At 42.1% G+C, this 17,371-nt stretch overlaps 1 protein-coding gene across 4 annotated transcripts in view; it reads left to right on the top strand.

Annotated features, from left to right (window-relative positions):
* GORASP2 (golgi reassembly stacking protein 2) overlaps nucleotides 1–13,633 on the top strand; it is a 29,654-nt gene extending 16,021 nt beyond the window's left edge. For 3 of the 4 annotated variants that reach the window (XM_032637344.1, XM_032637347.1, XM_032637346.1), the window contains 6 exons: nucleotides 396–526; nucleotides 3,482–3,614; nucleotides 5,315–5,438; nucleotides 9,504–9,590; nucleotides 10,598–10,708; nucleotides 12,301–13,633. In XM_032637344.1, coding sequence (XP_032493235.1) covers nucleotides 396–526; nucleotides 3,482–3,614; nucleotides 5,315–5,438; nucleotides 9,504–9,590; nucleotides 10,598–10,708; nucleotides 12,301–12,641 — 927 coding nt within the window. In that variant the 3' untranslated portion in view covers nucleotides 12,642–13,633. The remainder of the gene's footprint in view (nucleotides 1–395; nucleotides 527–3,481; nucleotides 3,615–5,314; nucleotides 5,439–9,503; nucleotides 9,591–10,597; nucleotides 10,709–12,300) is intronic. The other variant, XM_032637345.1, reaches the window with a different exon arrangement.
* The last annotated feature ends 3,738 nt before the right edge of the window (nucleotides 13,634–17,371 follow it).

Raw genomic sequence — 17,371 nt, 5'->3', positions numbered from 1 at the left:
AAATCACAAATGAGAGAAAAAATAAGGTGCCCAGAGAACCAGGTCTTAATAATGGATAGTAAGCAGAATATGTAGAATTTGGGTATAGAAGACTTTTACTAAAATTGCTGACTAGGTCTTACAGAACTGGACATGAGGCCTTGCATTGTGTAGATAGGTAATATATTGAATTAAACCTCGTTTGGAGTATTGGTTTTAAGAAATGATTTTTATGTCCAGCAGTAGGGCCCAGAATCTGGTTTTTGTGTATGTCGTTTTTTTCATTCTTGTTGTTTTAGGTGTGTTTTTTGTTTGTTTGTTTTAGGTTTTTGTTGTTTTAGATATTAGTCAGGTTCGAGACCTACTATTCTAAAGTTCAGTAACAAAAACATTTTTCTCCTGTAATGCTTTTGCAGTCTGAAGATCTGTTCAGCCTTATTGAAACACATGAAGCAAAACCATTGAAACTTTATGTGTATAATACAGACACTGATAACTGTCGAGAAGTGATTATTACACCAAATTCTGCATGGGGTGGAGAAGGCAGGTAAGGTCATTTTTTAGACTAAGTTATGACTACTTAAATTTACCAGTCAGATGTGTTGTAAACATTGTTTTTATTTTGAAACAAGTTATTGGTTTATTGTAAGACTTCTCTTGAGAAAAGGAAAGAGCTGACCTAGAATATTGAATCCAATAATTCATATTTTTAAAGCACATATTTATTGAGCATGGTACACATACCCAGTCCTTTTCTTTCTGATCTAACAAACTTCTTTGTTTTGTTATTTTATTAAAATAGTTTTCAGTTTTATTTTATTTTCCTAAAATTCCCTCCTCAGCAGTGGGACAATACAGTATAACTTTCTGTAGCTGCTGGGGAAATTTCTTAGCACTTTGTGGAAACTGTTACCTTTTAGAAATGGACAGGCTGATTTTAACCAAAAGTTAGACAAAATTGCAACAACAATAAAAAGCAATTTAGAAAGAGGATCAAGCCAAGCATAAAAGCAAACTTTATAAAATCAGTTTTCTGGGACTGTTCATCAAGTCAGTTCCCTAATTTCAAAAGGCCAGACCAAAGCAAAGCATGCTGACTTAACATGGTATCTTTAGGTCTTCTGTCTACTGTTTAAATTGAAATTTTTCATTGTTTTGAAAGTTCTAAGAACCTTTTTTAATTTGAGGAATTGTTGAGTGTAAACCAGAATTATAGGAAAGCCTAGAGTTTGGAAACTTCTACCAGTGTTTTATAAAAGTTCCAGCACTTGCTGGGAAAAGGATGGCTTAGCTGATGCAGACGGAGAAAGCCTGTTTGCTCACAGTACCTTTACCCACACTACCTGAGGTTCTACAGCTAAATGTATATTGCCACCAGAATGCTAACTTGTTGCAATTTGAGAAAATGAGATAGAAAATGTGGCCTGTCTGGGGGCCATACTTGACCAAGTTATCATTGTCCTTTGTCCAGGTTTGTAAACACACAGAAAGATGATCTTCTTAAGGTATTCAAAGTTGATTTCATTTCAGAGGGACTGCCTCATATAAACTAAATTTGCAAAGAAGCTTCTGTCATCATTAGAGAGGCAAATTTTCAGTTTACAATAGAAAAATAACGCCTCTCCAGTTAGAATAATACTTAGATCCTATTACTACCACAAGATTGCTTGGTGAGCATGAAATCAAAGTCTTACGGAAGAGATTCTAGATGGTGAAGTTCAGCAGCAAAGAACATTGCTAGTTCATTAATTTTTAATTATGCTGACTAAATACTGCTACATTCTTGTTCTTAGAGCCCTTCTTTTCTAGACTTTAGCAGTTATTCCTTTTCTATGGAAGACATTTTTCCTATTGATGTGGTTTAGTACCACTGGTCAGCCGTTGCTTTAGACAGGCCCATACAGACCACTTTCCTGAGTCTGCCCCCATTTGGCATATGTGTGCCTCTGGTTTTCATTCCTTCCTCAGAGGCTGACCACATTACTTTCATTACAGCACATTTTTCTTAGCTTCATTCTTGGGCTGTCTTTAAATTTATGGAGGTCTCCCTCTTGCCTCAAGTGCCTCCTCTACCACCACTTAGTTCTTTTGATTAATAAGCACCTTGTTTTTAAATGTAGCTACCTCTGAAAGGCTTGTATTTGATCAGTATAAATTATTTAATCTTTCTTTTTTCCTCTAAATCTATCTGAGATCCAGTTCAGCAAAATTTGCAGCTTGATGGTATAGGGAGGAAAAGTGAGAGAAGAGGGAACAAGTAATTTTTTAATATGAAGCATTGTTATGAAATCACATTTGGATAAGGAAGAGCCGAAGTTGGCCACTGCCTGCTCTCCCCGCTTTTGGTGGTAGTAGTACCCATGGAAATAACAGATGCCCTGGCAGGAGAGAGGCACAGTGATACCTGTGCATGTCCTACTCAGAAAGTGCAAGTAGTTTGGAAAATAAAGGCAATTGTGACGGAAACATAAGTTGGAACCTGATTGTGAAAAGCCTTAAATACCCTGGTCAGGAGTTTGGATATACTTCGGGCAGTGTTAGTTCTATAATATTGTAACAGTGAGGGTTCTTTGGTTCCAAATAGTAGAAACCAGCTGCAGCAGACATGAATTTATAGCTATGGAGTCACTCATATAATCAAAGACTCAGAATGAGAAAGGACAGGACTCAGACACCCTTAGGGTTTTAGAAAGGAAGAACTAATTGGCAATTTCGTCACTTTCTACTGAAGTGATAAAGCCATTTTGGTTTTTTCCGTCGATTTGCAGCCCTGGGCAAGAGAGGTAAATTGGCCTGGCTCTGGTCATGAGCCACTCCTTGTTTTGGGCAGGACAGGCCCCCTGATTGACAGTCCCACCCGTGCTGCACAGAATGGCAGAGGAGTAGTTCTCCAAAGGGAAGAAGGAAAAGGGAATGTTGGGAAGACAACAGACTCTGGAAAGAAGACAACAGACTATGGGAAGATCACTCTGGAAAGTGATTGTATCTTATTAGAAAAATACCTCTGGTGTCATTGGGAGGATGAATTAGAAGGAATCTGGATTAATTTGGATTGATAATGTGTCAGGTTCTGAAATAGACCTATAGGTTGTGTAAATGACATCAACATGCAAAAGTGCTTGGAGCTCTTCAGTGGAAAGGCTATATGTCATTCATTGAGCAAATAATTATTTAGTGTCTGCCATGTGCCAGGAACTGTTAAGGCAGTAAACATAACAAGGTCTCTGCCTTCAAGGACCTTACCATTTTATTGGGGGAGACAAAATAAACAAATAAATAGGCAATGTGTTGGATGGTGATAAATACTTGAAGAAAAATAAAGGAGAGTACGGTTAGTGTCTGTGGTGGAAAGAAGGGTACTATTTAATAAAGGGTTGTCAGAAGAGACTTCTGATAAGATGACAGTATTTAAAAGAATGGAGATTTGTTTTTCTGTTTCAAAACCTCAAAAATGCAAGCTGTGATTGATAACAATAACTTTAAGAAAAAAATATCTTCATAGCCTAGGATGTGGCATTGGATATGGTTATTTGCATCGAATACCTACACGCCCATTTGAAGAAGGAAAGAAAATTTCTCTTCCAGGACAGATGACTGGTACACCTATTACTCCTCTTAAAGATGGATTTATGGAGGTAAGATAACTTTACTGCCTGATTATACCATAACTTTCCACCCAGATGAATAGATGTGTGGGGTGGTAGCACTTATTTGAGACTGGGCAGATGATGAGTTGAATATTGACATGTTGGATTTGAAGTTCCTGTAGGATATCCAAATGAATATTTTCTGGTTCTAGATTTCAGGAAAGAGGGCAAGGCTAGAGATACAGATTTGGGAATCAGCAGAGAGAGGGTAATTTAATCCAATGATCAAAATGAATAAAAATCATCAAGGGACTGGGCCTGGGTGGGTCAGAGGACCGAGGCCAGAATCTTGAACATCCCTAGTGTTTAAATGGATGGGCACAGAAAGGGCATTCAGCAAAGGAAGCTCAGGAGAAGGCCAAAGGGAGAGAACAGAGCTTCAGGAAAGGGGGCATAGGCAGCTATGTGAGGTACTGCAGAGAAGTCAGGTGAGAGAAAGAGTGAAAAAACATGTCCTGGGCTAGAGCAACTTAAGGCTTGATGGGATGCAGATACCAACTTACAGGAGATAAAGGGTGAGTGGTGAGTGATAAGGTGATGATAGCTGCTGCTTCCTATTTCAAGAAACTTGACTGGGAAAGCAAAGAGAGCTAGGGGTGTGGGAAGTATTACAGGATCAAAGTGAGGCTTTTTAAGGAATAAGAGGTATTTGTGCAGGCTTATAGGCTTTTAAAATGTTTCCTGTGCAGGCCTTACAGGACAGTTAACTCTTATGCATGACTAAATAAAAACCAAACGTTCAAAAAGAAAATGCTACAGTTGTAAAGAAAGGGCTGCTGCCACTGTCGTTTTATGGTGCATGGTTGGGCCATCCCCAATTCTAGAGGAAGTGAAGGGGAGCTATGGGGAAGTGTAACCTCTCCTCACCCACATCCACCATTGGCTCATAACCAGAACCAGTGTTGTTGTATGTTCAGACTCCTGCTATCATATCCGCTGCCCCAATCAGTGCTCTCTGCCCCAGATGAGGCGCTATGGGCAGTCTGAGAAGACCAGAGGGTGAAATGGCAGCTAGGGAGAAGGGCCAGAATACAAGTTATGTTGGAATGTGCCAGAGGGCACTGGAGCTGGCATAAGTTGGAGGATTCAGAGGTGAAATCACCCATCCACCCATCTGTAAAGTCCATATAGATTCATTCCGACCCCCACCCCATGCTCCCAGAAGGTGGAGATCTGGCTGCCACATTCATTCATTGATGAGAAAAAGTAAGGAGGACTCATGAGGTTAGACATCTTAAGAAATTTTTAAGGAATCTATCATGGTATTAAGACTTCAGCTGACTTCTTCCATGAGCAGTGAAAATTAAAAACACAAAACTGGCTGAGAATTCAAAGAAGAAGAAAGCAGTGGTGCTTTAAGGGTTGAGTATAATCTTTTTTGGCTGGCTAGGAAGGAGGAGAGAGAATCTCCCCCTGGTGTCGAAGTGGCTATAACAGTGTGTATGATGGGCTAGATGCCATGTGTTAAAAGACTGGAAGTGACAGGAGGGGGAGATGTTTACAGTGCGTGGTCCTTGGCATGTATGAAAATTAGAAAGGAGTGTCTGAAAGCCAAAGTGCCAGGTGAAAACTTTTGACAGTTAATACATGATCGAAAAAGGTATCTGTAGGACCGGTGAGAGCCAATATTTATATTTTCTTTTAAGTAAATTTGAGTAATTTTCCTTTTTTCTTTCTTTTTTTGGAAGGTCCAGCTGTCCTCAGTTAATCCCCCGTCTTTGTCATCACCAGGAACTACAGAAATTGAACAGAGTCTGTCTGGACTTTCTATTAGCTCAACTCCACCAGCTGTCAGTAATGTTCTCAGTACAGGTGTGCAGAAAAATAGATTCTGTTTTCAGTCGACTTCTTTTACACGATACTGTTTTCTGTCCCAAGCTGTAGAATTTTAAAAGTTGATGCCAGTGTACTTTGAAAACTGTAAATGTGCTCTGCATTGACAGGCCCTGTCTGAAAGCTGGTATTGAATCATCACAGGCATTTGAACCTCTTTTCAGACAATTTTAGATCTTGGGCTTATCTTGTTGTAGAGTCAGGATTCTACCTTTAATTTCTATTTAATAGCCCTATTTACTCAACAAATGTTTGCATATCCCCTAAGTAGCAGACACTGGGGATACAAAAGTGAGCAGTTTACCGTTCCTTTCCTAGGGACTCAGTCTTGCTCAGGGGACATACGCCTATCTCCTCTTTTTCTGTACTCCTTGTTCTACCTAATATACTCCTTTTTTGTTTGTTTGTTTTGGTGTTTTTCAACAGCTTTCTGGAGATGTAATTCACATAGCATTCAATTTACCCATTTAAAATATACAATTTAGTGGGTTTTGCAACCATCACCTCAATCAGTTTAGAACATTTCATTACCCGCCAAAAACACCCTGTACCCCGTCACTCCCTGTTTTCCCCCAATCCCACAGGCCTAGGCAATTACTAATCTACTTTCTCTTTCTAATCTAGACATTTCATATAATATGTGTGGTCTTCTGTGACCTTCCTCTCTGGCTTTTTTCCCTTAGAATAGTGTTATCCAGGTTCATTCATGTCATAGTATATATTAATATTTCATCTTTTTTATGGCTAAATAATGTTCCATTGCATGGATATGCCACATTTTGTTTATCCATTCATCGGTTGAGGGACATTTGGATTGTTTCTACTTTTTGACTATTATGAATAATGCTGCTATGAACATTTGTGTACAAGTTTTTGCATGGACATATGTTTTCATTTTTCTTGGTTATATACCCAGAAATTAGAATTGCTTGGTCACATGATACAGTTCTTAACTTCGTATGTTGATAGAGTTTATTTTTCCCTTTCCTTTTCTTTCTTTCTTTCTTTATTTTTAACATCTTTATTAGAGTATAATTGCTTTACAAGTGGTGTGTTAGTTTCTGTTTTATAACAAAGTGAATCAGCTATACATATACATACATCCCCGTATCTCCCCCGTCTTGCGTCTCCCTCCCACCCTCCCTATCCCACCCCTCTAGGTGGTCACAAAGCACCGAGCTGATCTCCCTGTGCTATGTGGTTGCTTCCCACTAGCTGTCTGTTTTACATTTGGTAGTGTATATATGTCCATGCCACTCTCTCACTTTGCCCCGTGTCCTCAAGTCCATTCCCTACATCTGCATCTTTATTCCTGTCCTGCCCCCAGGTTCTTCAGAACCATTTTTTTTTAAATTCCATCTATATGTGTTAGCATACAGTATTTGTTTTTCTCTTTCTGACTTATTTCACTCTGTATGACAGATTCTAGGTCCATCCACCTCACTACAAATAACTCAATTTCGTTTCTTTTTATGGCTGAGTAATATTCCATTGTATATATGTGCCACATCTTCTTTATCCATTCATCTGTCAGTGGACACTTAGGTTGCTTCCATGTCCTGGCTATTGTAAATAGTGCTGCAATGCACATTGTGGTACATGACTCTTTCTGAATTATCCTTTCCTTTTTTTAAATCTCCTGTTTCCTGGTTTTCTTTCTTTATATACTCAACTAATGTTGAATAAGTGGATGAAATACTGTGACATGGTTTAGTTTTATTTCATTAATAGCCTTTTATTCTTGAGCTCTTTTTTAAATATTTATATCCCAAATTTGATCATATTCCACTTTGTTCTCGAATGGATTTAAAACAGCCCATCAAGATGCAGTTAAGGTCAACAGTATGATCCCTGGAGCTTGTCCTCTAGGTTCAAATCTCAGATCTTTTCAGAGTCTTTGTTTTATTTCCCAAAGATACGTATGAAATTTAAATTTTTTATTTTTTACAATTAAAAACTTGAAACATATTCAAAATTAGATGACTGTTAATAAAGATTCATTTGCGTAACAAGTAGAACAACCAGCCCCCACCGCCCAGCATCGCCAGTTATCAGTATGATAACGTACCTCCCTACCCCCTGCTCTTTGCTGGGTTTTTTTCCCAGCTTTATTGAGGTATAATTTGCATACCATAAAATTAACTCACTGCAAGTATAGAATTCATGATTTTTAGTAAATTTATGGAGTTGTGCAATCATCACCACAGTCCAGTTTTAGAGTATTTCTTGGATGACATTAAATATTAATGTCATCAGTATCAAGTCATGGATACATTTGGAAGAGATTTTAAAGTTTATTTCATTCAAGCAGTGTTTGAGTTCTTTTTATGATATTAAGATTTTTTTCTTACATCCCATCAGATGTAAGAAATGGTTTTTTAGTTTATTCCTGGATAGACTTCCCAAGACAGCAATCCAATCTGTGTCTGATAACTCTCACCTGGCTTTGCAGTGAGTGTTCCAGTGCAAAGTGTTCTGGCTTTAGGAGATAGCTGACATCTCTCTTCAAGTTCCAGTTTCTTTTGAGAGGCATTTTAAATCTTCCCTAATTACATTACAGTTATACTTATATTGTCATATATGCACATGCACTGAGATCCCTGGTCTTATTACACTGTAGAGAAATGGTTTCTTGAGTATTAAAAGACAGAGACATAAATAAAGCAGAAATTGCTCAAAGGAGACTGAAAGAAATCAGCATTTTCACTTTGAGTAAATAAATTTAAAAACACTCAGATGTTCTAGCATTATAACATGTGAGAACCCACTTTTTGTTAGGCATTTATTTTTCTGTCTTTGCTTTAATTATATTGCTGCAAAGTAGCCCAGACAGTAACTGTAGAAACATTAAAGTATGTGCTTTAAAAAAACACCTCTGTGGATTTGAAAATTTTGGATTAAGAAATTTTCAGAAAATGAATATATCATTTTGAAATGACATTAATCGATGTGATCCTCACACACTTCCTGTCTCCCTTTCTTTTTCTGCCCCTTATCAGAATGTAAATTTCCAGAAGGTAGTGATTTCTATTTTCTTTATGCTGTAAATTTCCTCAGTGCCTAGAACAATGTCTGACATATAGTAGGTGCCCCCCCCACCCAAACTTTAAAGACTGAACACACCAACCAACCGTCCAGCCCCTTTGAGAATCTGATAAAACAAAGAACCCTCTCCTATTTTTTCATGGCTCCAATTTCTGCAAAAAAGTAAACACATGACTAACTAAATTTTAAAAGCTATCTGAAAATGCTTCATACTTTCAGGCACAATTCATTCTTGCTACCATATTTAAGCAGATCTCTGTAAGACAAAATCTAGAATCCATGTGCAGTATTACTATTGTTTGGACATCAGCGAAACCTCCCACATGAGTAGGTGGTAAACATTAATAGGTAATCTTCATTAGGTGGTATCGTAAGAGTTACTTGAATGTAAAGAACATGACCACTTCAAGCTAACAGCAGTAAAAGTGGGAATGTACTAGACTTCAAAGGAGTGTCACAAGGAAAGGTCAAAAGGAAATGAAGATTCAGGAAGCCAGGTCATTCTCCCCATCTCTGGAGGTCCACATGCTCTTCTGTCTCTTTCAGGCCATCTACATCATTCTCTTTCACAGACCAGAATTCACTGTTTCATGGGGCATATAGCCCCCCAGCAGCCCCAGGTGTACGTGGCCTTTTAGGTCAGGAGCCCAATAGAGACTGATTAGGATCCTTGTATCCCATTTCCAAACTTCCAAAACAGTTTTCTGATCCAGCCCCGCTTAGGTCAGGAGTAAAACTCTTACCCGGTTTTACTTAGCTGCAGAGGGCTTGCAGAGCCCCCCGCCCTCTTGGCTCACGGTCTGCTAACAGCCATTGCGAAGGGCCAAGGGCAGAGCAGGTGGATGAGCTGTGGCAGTGATGCAGCTAGAGACCAACTGACTAAAGTCACACTGAGTGAAGACCTGACCATGGCAGGAGGGAAGGGACGGAAGACTGTCCGAGATAGTCTGCTCACTCCTTATCAACTGAAATTTTTAAAAGGTTGTGCATTTATTTTAGGTGTACCAACAGTACCATTATTGCCACCACAAGTAAACCAGTCCCTCACTTCTGTGCCGCCAATGAACCCAGCTACTACATTACCAGGTAAGTAGCAGGAGACATATATGTAATAACAATAGCTTTATTGATATTTTGCATCTTAGAAAACAATGAAAAAAATTTCTACCTATGCGGTGACTATTTATGTCTTTTACTCTCATTCTGTCTCTGCTGTAACTTTGTGTTAAGTGAGACCAAGTGGCAATGAACTGCTGTCACCAGCTAGTCAGCTGCTGAGCCTTGGGCTCCTTAACCCCAGCCAACCATCCTCCCTGCCCCCAGTGCAGCCTGAGGCAGGAATAAGGAGTATATAGACTGTCCGTCCTTCAGCACAGGGCTTTCTGGTTGTTGTTTAGTGAATAAGACATTGTGTCCTGGAGGAGAGCACTCCTTACTTGAGTCTTCAGTAGCTCTAATGTTAGGTTAGATTTTTGTTTATTTCACTTACTGTTCCCAGTGAAGACCAAGTCCCTTTATCCAGCAGATAACGATCAGATATTATTTCAGTGATCAAATATACTTGCATTGTGAGAGCCTTTAATTGTATGGCTAAGGATGTCATTACACAGACATATTAAGCCATTAACCAAATGTGTGCACACAGCAAGTTTGGTAAAATGTTAACATTTGAGAAGTTAGAGTGAAAGATATACATGGGGATTCTTCATATAAATTAGCAACTGTAAGTCTGAAATTAAAAAGGAAAAAGAAAAAAAAAGCCTGAGAGACTGTAAACTTCAATCATCAAAGAAAATCAGTTCCATATTTGCTGAGATAAGTCAGCCCCTTCTCCAAGACATAGGCCAGCATCATTCTTGCTTTTGGGTTCAGAAGTGTGTGTTTGTTTTAACCCTTACCCACTTAGCCTTCTAATCACTTAGGTATAGAAGGATGCTTCACTTGGGAGAGATTTTGTTATTGTTACTGTTGTTATGATATAAAACTGCCACACGGTAAGTGGACTTCTGGTATTCTCACTTTGAAGTGGGTAGTATTTTTTTCAATATGCAAGGATTGGATGGTTTATCTTTTGTTCTCTGCCTTCTTTTCAGGTCTGATGCCTTTACCAGCAGGACTACCAAACCTCCCTGCCCTCCCCAATCTCAACCTCCCTGCCCCGCACGTCGTGCCAGGTGTCAGCTTACCGGAACTCATGAACCCGGGTATGTTGCCCATCTTGCCTTCCTAGGACTCTGTCTAATAAAAAGCTTTATCCAGGAAAGGCAGTCCTCTATTTCAGTCTTTTCCTGGCAAGGGCAGATCAGTTTAACAAATTTCAGCTGCTTCAAATAAAAATCAATCTTTTTTATTTAAAAAGCTTGAAAAAGAAGAGGAGGAGGAATGTCTTTGTGCTGCTCCCCTGCCTGGCTGCCTCTCCTCCCCCTTTCTCCTCTCCTGCACCTGACAGCTCAAGCACACAAAGGCCAGCTGTAGAAATAAAGAGCAGTGGCGTGGCCTTGCTGGGCTGAGTTGGATGGGAGGTGTGCGCAGTTCACTCAGTGGGGGCAGATGACTCCCTGTGATTCTCCTCATGTTTTGGGCAGCTGCCACCCGGGAAGTAGTGACACCTGTTTTGTGTGGCTGAGGCTAGCTGGGCTTGCTACTTGATAAATATTCTTCGTTATTAACAAATTTTTTATAACAAAAACTGTGAGAGATTTTAGCTACAAATAGTTAAGTTCACAGATATTCGGAGTGTTTACACTCATATTCTGTGCACTGATGAAAATGAAGCAGCAGAATGTCCCCACAAGTCTGCTCTTCTGGTTAATGATTGCCCAGATTATCTTTAGCTTTGAGATGGCCACAAGTCAGGTCTGACTTTTAATTGCTAATCTCAGGAATTTGGCCCATCAGTGATGTCAACGAGTGATCTTATTACACCCTGGCATTGTCACATTTCTAATGGCCCCTGTTGTAACACTCATCATCTACATGTATTCGTTACCCATCCTCATTAACCCATTTGCTTTTCAGTGCAATGGGTTAAAAAACAAATGAAGTCAATAAGTTCAAACTAATGTTTACTGTCTCAGTGCTCCCTTTGTCTTTTCTTTTGTGCCCTGTATTCTTGGCTTCTGGCTCTGCCCTTTCCCCAGATTGACAGACTCTACGAGTATTAAGGGTTTCACCAGTCCCCAGCTTGCCCCAAACCTGTTTTACAACCTGCTTTTCCTTTGTTTCTTAAAGAAGTAATACTCTTTCCCTTCATCTGCATTTAAAAATCATTACAGTGAACCCGCCAAGTGTCCTATAAATAGTTATACTATAAATATAGTTATAAAGGCTGAGTACTTCTGGTGAGGCTAATGCCAGGGGCTACACAGCAGGCCCTTCCCTTGCGAAACCTTCACAGGAGGCCTGGCCCCTGTGTCTCCTCTTCCTCTTGTCTGTCCAGAGGGCAGCTTAAATCCACCTGCAGCTTGCCCCCGAGAGTGGAGTCCTCCTGCTGGGCACTCGGTGTAGCTGCATCGCAGGCTGGGTGGGCTCCTGTCCATCCTGGCTGGGAGAATCATTTCCTCCCTGAGCTCTGGGCTGAGTCACATGAGGGAACCTTTCCTCCTGGCCAGCTGGTCCTGCAGTGAATATTTAACTCTGTCCTGGCCTCCAACTGAGGATAATCAGAAGTTGTGATTTGTATTGTCTCTCCTCAGCTTCTGTTTCCTTAACGAAATGCAAATTAATAGTCGTGTGATGCTGACTGCTGCTCTTCTAGTGCTGGGAGGATGTGTGATCTATGCCGTTTTTGTCCTAGGTTTGCCACCTCTTCCTTCCCTGCCTCCCCAAAACTTACCTGGCATTGCACCTCTCCCCATGCCATCCGAGTTCCTCCCGTCATTTCCTTTGGTTCCAGAGGTCTCTTCCACGGCAGGCTCCACAGAGCTGCTGTCCTCTCTCCCACCCACCGGCAGCCCACCCTCCGACCCTGTCCCGACCACTGCAAGGGCAGATGCTGCATCCACACTCACCGTGGGTGTGACGCCCCCCACTCCCAAGGCCCCGGCCACTGTTGAGGACAGAGTCGGCGAATCCATCCCAGCCAGCAAGAAGCCCGTCTCTGCGGTTACGGATGCAAATGCCTCTGAGTCACCTTAGCTTTGGACCGGCCTTCGGAATTGGCGTGGTGTGCTTATTTCACCACAGGAGTGTGTCTGGAAATGCAAACTATCGTTAATTTCATACTAGTTTGTACCGTATCTGTAAGCATCTTGTAAATAATTCTGAGGGGAAAACTAAGCAAGAGGACGTGGGTTTGTATCCTGCCAAGTGGGGGTGGGGCTCATGGGCCGGGGAGGGAAATGTCAGGAAGTGCTTGTATTTTAAAACAACCAAAAAGAATTGTAAGGGTGGCTTGCTGCCAGGTTTCCGCTGCCATTCTTGAGGGCGTGCGTCCTTGGGAAAGGTGGCAACAGGGTGTCCACTAGGTTCCCTGTCCTCCTGCTGCCCCTTCTCTAAGAAAATGAAATACTTCACGCCTAATACCCACATGCGGCGTTTCTTGTATTTTGTAAATCATTTGCGAGAATGCAGAGCACCTCAGTAAACGGTGAAAGGAAAAGATATTTTACTTTTTGGTCTCTGTGAGTCACATCTCTATTAAGGTTTACATGAAAATTCCAATGAAAGATGTTAAAGTTACACTGTGTGCACTATTAATTGAACATCTTTTTATTCAGCCTATACACAGGTCTTTGTTTTGAGCTCTCAAAAGTACTCAGACAACATTTTGTAACTGCTGCCGTTGTTATACGTCCACCAAAAAATGGCATTTAAAAAGAAATAAAGATGATGTTCCACAGTTTTAAACCAGAAGGTGGCACTTTGTAGCTACTTATAATATTATAGCTATACTGGGAAGCATAGATACAGCAATAAATTACGGTAGTTTTGCTTTTCTTCTTGTGGTACATTTAAATTACAACTCCTGATTGCCATGGTGCATTCGTTCCTCTCCAGTGCATCACACTGCGTTCATGTAATTTTTCATGTCTGATGTTTGCTGTCTCCTGAATTTTCTAAGAGATGGTAAGTTATGTGGAATTGCTTTATTGAATGAAATTAAATGCATATTATATCTCTTTTTTAAATAAGATGAAAGATTGATCGGTTATTGACTTGGCACTAGCATGAATGTTGCCAGGGGAGCAGCGCGTGGAACTGGTCTGTGATCGCTAGCTGGGAACTAGAGTTATCAGCGCCCACCCAGTGCCAGCCGGTTTTTAGGATAAGTCCATTTCTGGAGCCAGGTTCATACTTAAAGCTAAATGATAAAAGAAGGCTCCACCTCTAATCATAGCTCCTTCTGTTTGCGTTATAAATATTTCTAGAATATTTCTCGCAGTTAACAATCCTGTTTTTTGAAATGGAGCTTATAACAGGTAAGGAAAATATTCACAAGCATACTTAAATGTTACAACTTTTTACTTTCCAGGATAGGAAAAGTTGAGCAAGTTGTTATTACTTTCTAAAAGATGTTCATATTGTTTTTAAATGTTAAGGAGATACTTCATGGAAAGCAAGTAAGTAATTTTTAAGCTTTAAACACAGTTTCTTTAACAGTAGTTTTTCCAGTGCAGTGATTCTTAACTCTTGTGAGGTCACAGTTCGCATCTGAGGATGACAGCAGCCCTGATGTCTTCCCAGTAAAATGTCTATAAGCATATAAAAAATACTAAGCTCTGGGGAGAGAGAGGGATTCTTAGTAGTCACTTGGAAGATGGGCACAGACTTGGCCTAGATTGGCTCATTGGATCTTGCTGAGGTGGAAAACACTTTAGATATTCTCTGCTTCCTTCAGAAAAACCAGTTTCGGTGTTTATAGAGAGTAGCATATCCTGTACCAGGGGCCAGAAACACGGATGTAAAAGATAGTGTCCCTACCAGTGGACCACTCACTGTGGCCTTGTAGAGGGACAGCTCGGGTGGTCAGTGCTCAGGGCACTCGAGGGTAGCGCTCTAACCATGGAGATGTGCCCCGCAGTGAGGATGGCAGTCAGAATTAGCTTTGAACCCCTGGGTCACTCAGTGTGCCTACGTTCATGTGAGAGGCATGAGGCAGTGACAGGGAGGGCGCTGGTCTGAATAGGCCCAGTTATCAGAACAATTCTGAAAATAACAGTGGTTTAAACAAGCAAGTTTATTTTCTCTCCCGTGTTCAGAGTTGGAGGTGGTCTGGCTGAGGCAGGACCAGCCCTTGGCAATGTCAGAGACCACAGCTCCTGCCTTGTAGTTCTGCCTGGTGTGGTTTCCATTGCCAAGGTCGTCACATGGGCCCAGATGGCAGCCAGAGGCCCTGCCATGCCCTCCTCATTCCAGCCAGAAGAGAAGGGCCAGCCCCCCTCTTTGGGGGACATTTCAGAGAAGTTTCACGCAGCACCTTGGCTTACATTCTTCTGGCCAGTGTGAAGTTATATGGCCACTTCTAGCTGAACGGGAGGCTGAGGAATGAAGCCTACGCTGTCATGTACTGAGGAGGAAGAAGAGTGACTAGTGAGGCACCGTGAGCAGCCCCCGCCGAGCCCTCATGTGGTCCCCGCACAGCACCTCCGTTTGCCCAAGATTCGATGGAGCCAGAGGAGGCAGCTTGGCCAGGGTGCTGGGGTGGGAGCAGGGAGATTTCTGAGAGATGACATTTGACATGAAGAATTATTTAGGCAAAGGAGGGGCAGAGACCATTTGAGGGTAGAGGAATGGTGAGGAGTAGAGCGCACAGGGCCAGATCTTGAGTGCCGGGCTGGGGAGTTGGGACTTTGTCTTAAAAACAGGAGTCACTGGAGGATTTCCGTGCGGACAAGCTTATCTGCATTTGAGGACGTCTGTCTAGCAGTGGAAGCTGGAGGGGCAGTCAGCCCTGAAAAGAGCGGAAAGGAGGGAGGAGCTTCAGAGCAGACGGAGGAGACTTGGGAGGCTGCTGTCACCTGAAGGACACTTTGCTAGCTGATAGTCTGTGAGGATGATTTTGTCTTTACACTTTGTGTTCCTGTTTTATGCTTAGTCCCATACTAAATGCGCTTACCTTAGAACAGCTGGCTTTAGCTCAATTCCTGAAAATTGAAAAAGAAAGTGAATTGAAAAAGCCCTTCCCCGTTTGTGAGGCAGCAACTAATGTTCAGGAATGGCTCGGCCAGGGCCTGTGGGTGACGGCCTCCCCTTTAATTATCTGACCACCCAGCAAGGGGGGTCAAATTAGAACCACTTCTATGAGAATATGGATTCCTGGGTTCCTGAGTTCTGGAAAGCTTTTCAGAGAATGAGAGACACTAAACACATTTGTCTCCTTCATTATACATGCCCCTCCCCAGGTCCAGTTAGCAGAGGCCCTGCACCACCTCCTGGGTGGTAATTGAGACAGGCTGGTCACTTGAAGTAATAAGGCAACAGAAAGTCCATTGTCTGCTGACACTTTCACCACTTAGCAAAGTGCACACGTTAGAGAAGGGATCCTTTTATCAATGATACTGTTTGTAGTAGATCTAGGAAGAACAGTTTCCAGTCTTGCTAACCAACACGTTCCTTTGTCAGCTTCTTACATGTGAGCCAATTTGATTAACTACAAGAATGGGGAAATAACACCAGAACCACAGGCCAGCGGAAGGGCAGGTGAAACCACTACCAGGCTGGCATCACTTTGGGAGCTGGAGAGGGACAGAGACAGAGAGAATGCACTGTTCACAGGGATGCGGCCAGTGGCAGAGGCACCCACAAGCTCCAGGGCTGGGGACAGAGTTCACTGTCTGTTAAAGAGCAGCTGAGGACTGACCAGTGCAGGGAAAGCAGCCTCTCCAGGGGGTTACACGAGCACCGTGCCCTCTGGTCACTCTTCGCCAGTTCAAACAAAATGGGGAAACACACTCCATCTGCTGGTGGACGTGGGCTCAGGGACTTTGTGTTATTAGAGTTAAGGTTGCACCATATTTCCTGGCACTAGATAGAAACAGGCCTCGACTCGTGGGGTAGATACTGAAGGGAGGAGCTGAGCCAGCCCTGTGCAAAGCCCTTTGTAGGACAGTCTACCCAGTGAACAAGAGGTAGCTTCCTCCAGACTGGTTCCTTTGAGCCACGCTGTATATTTTTATTTGTTTTTCTGTTTGTTTTGTTTTTTTTGCGGTACGTGGGCCTCTCACTGCTGTGGCCTCTCCAGTTGTGGAGCACAGGCTCCGGACGCGCAGGCTCAGCGGCCATGGCTCACGGGCCCAGCCACTCCGCGGCATGTGGGATCTTCCCGGACCGGGGCATGAACCCGTGTCCCCTGCATCGGCAGGCAGACTCTCAACCACTGCACCACCAGGGAAGCCCGTGTATATTTTTAAATGTGAATTAATTGCCAACATTTTAAAATCAGAAAATTTCACATAAATCCAGATTTCTGGTTTCTCTTACCCCACATCTGGCAACACTAGTTCCTCAGCCCCACAAGGAAATAAACGCCCCCTTGAGCCTACACCCGCCAGTTTGCCACCTGGCCCACTGGTTTCTTCCACCTGCCCAGTCCACAGGCGTCTGAAGTTTTATCCTGGTAGGGATGAGTGGGAAGCCTGGGCTTCAAAAAGTTGGAGAGTCCAGAGCCTAGGGGATCCAGGATCAGAAAACAAGATCTTTCATGGACATTATTTTGGATCCATGAATCATGGTGGAATGGGTGCTAAGGTTGACAAAATTTGAAGCAGTCCCTTAAACTATAAACCTGGGGGAGAAATGGGTGTCTGCACAATGTCAGGGACAGTGACAGGAATTTGGGTCTCCCCAGCCTCTTCTGGAAGCCAAGTCTGGGACCAAAAACCCATTAGTTATTTATCTTAACAACCAAATCTCTTGAAATATATCAT

Source organism: Phocoena sinus, chromosome 7 (assembly GCF_008692025.1).
Source record: "Phocoena sinus isolate mPhoSin1 chromosome 7, mPhoSin1.pri, whole genome shotgun sequence".
Lineage (NCBI taxonomy): Eukaryota > Metazoa > Chordata > Mammalia > Artiodactyla > Phocoenidae > Phocoena > Phocoena sinus.
This window is presented reverse-complemented; position numbering and strand designations above follow the sequence as displayed.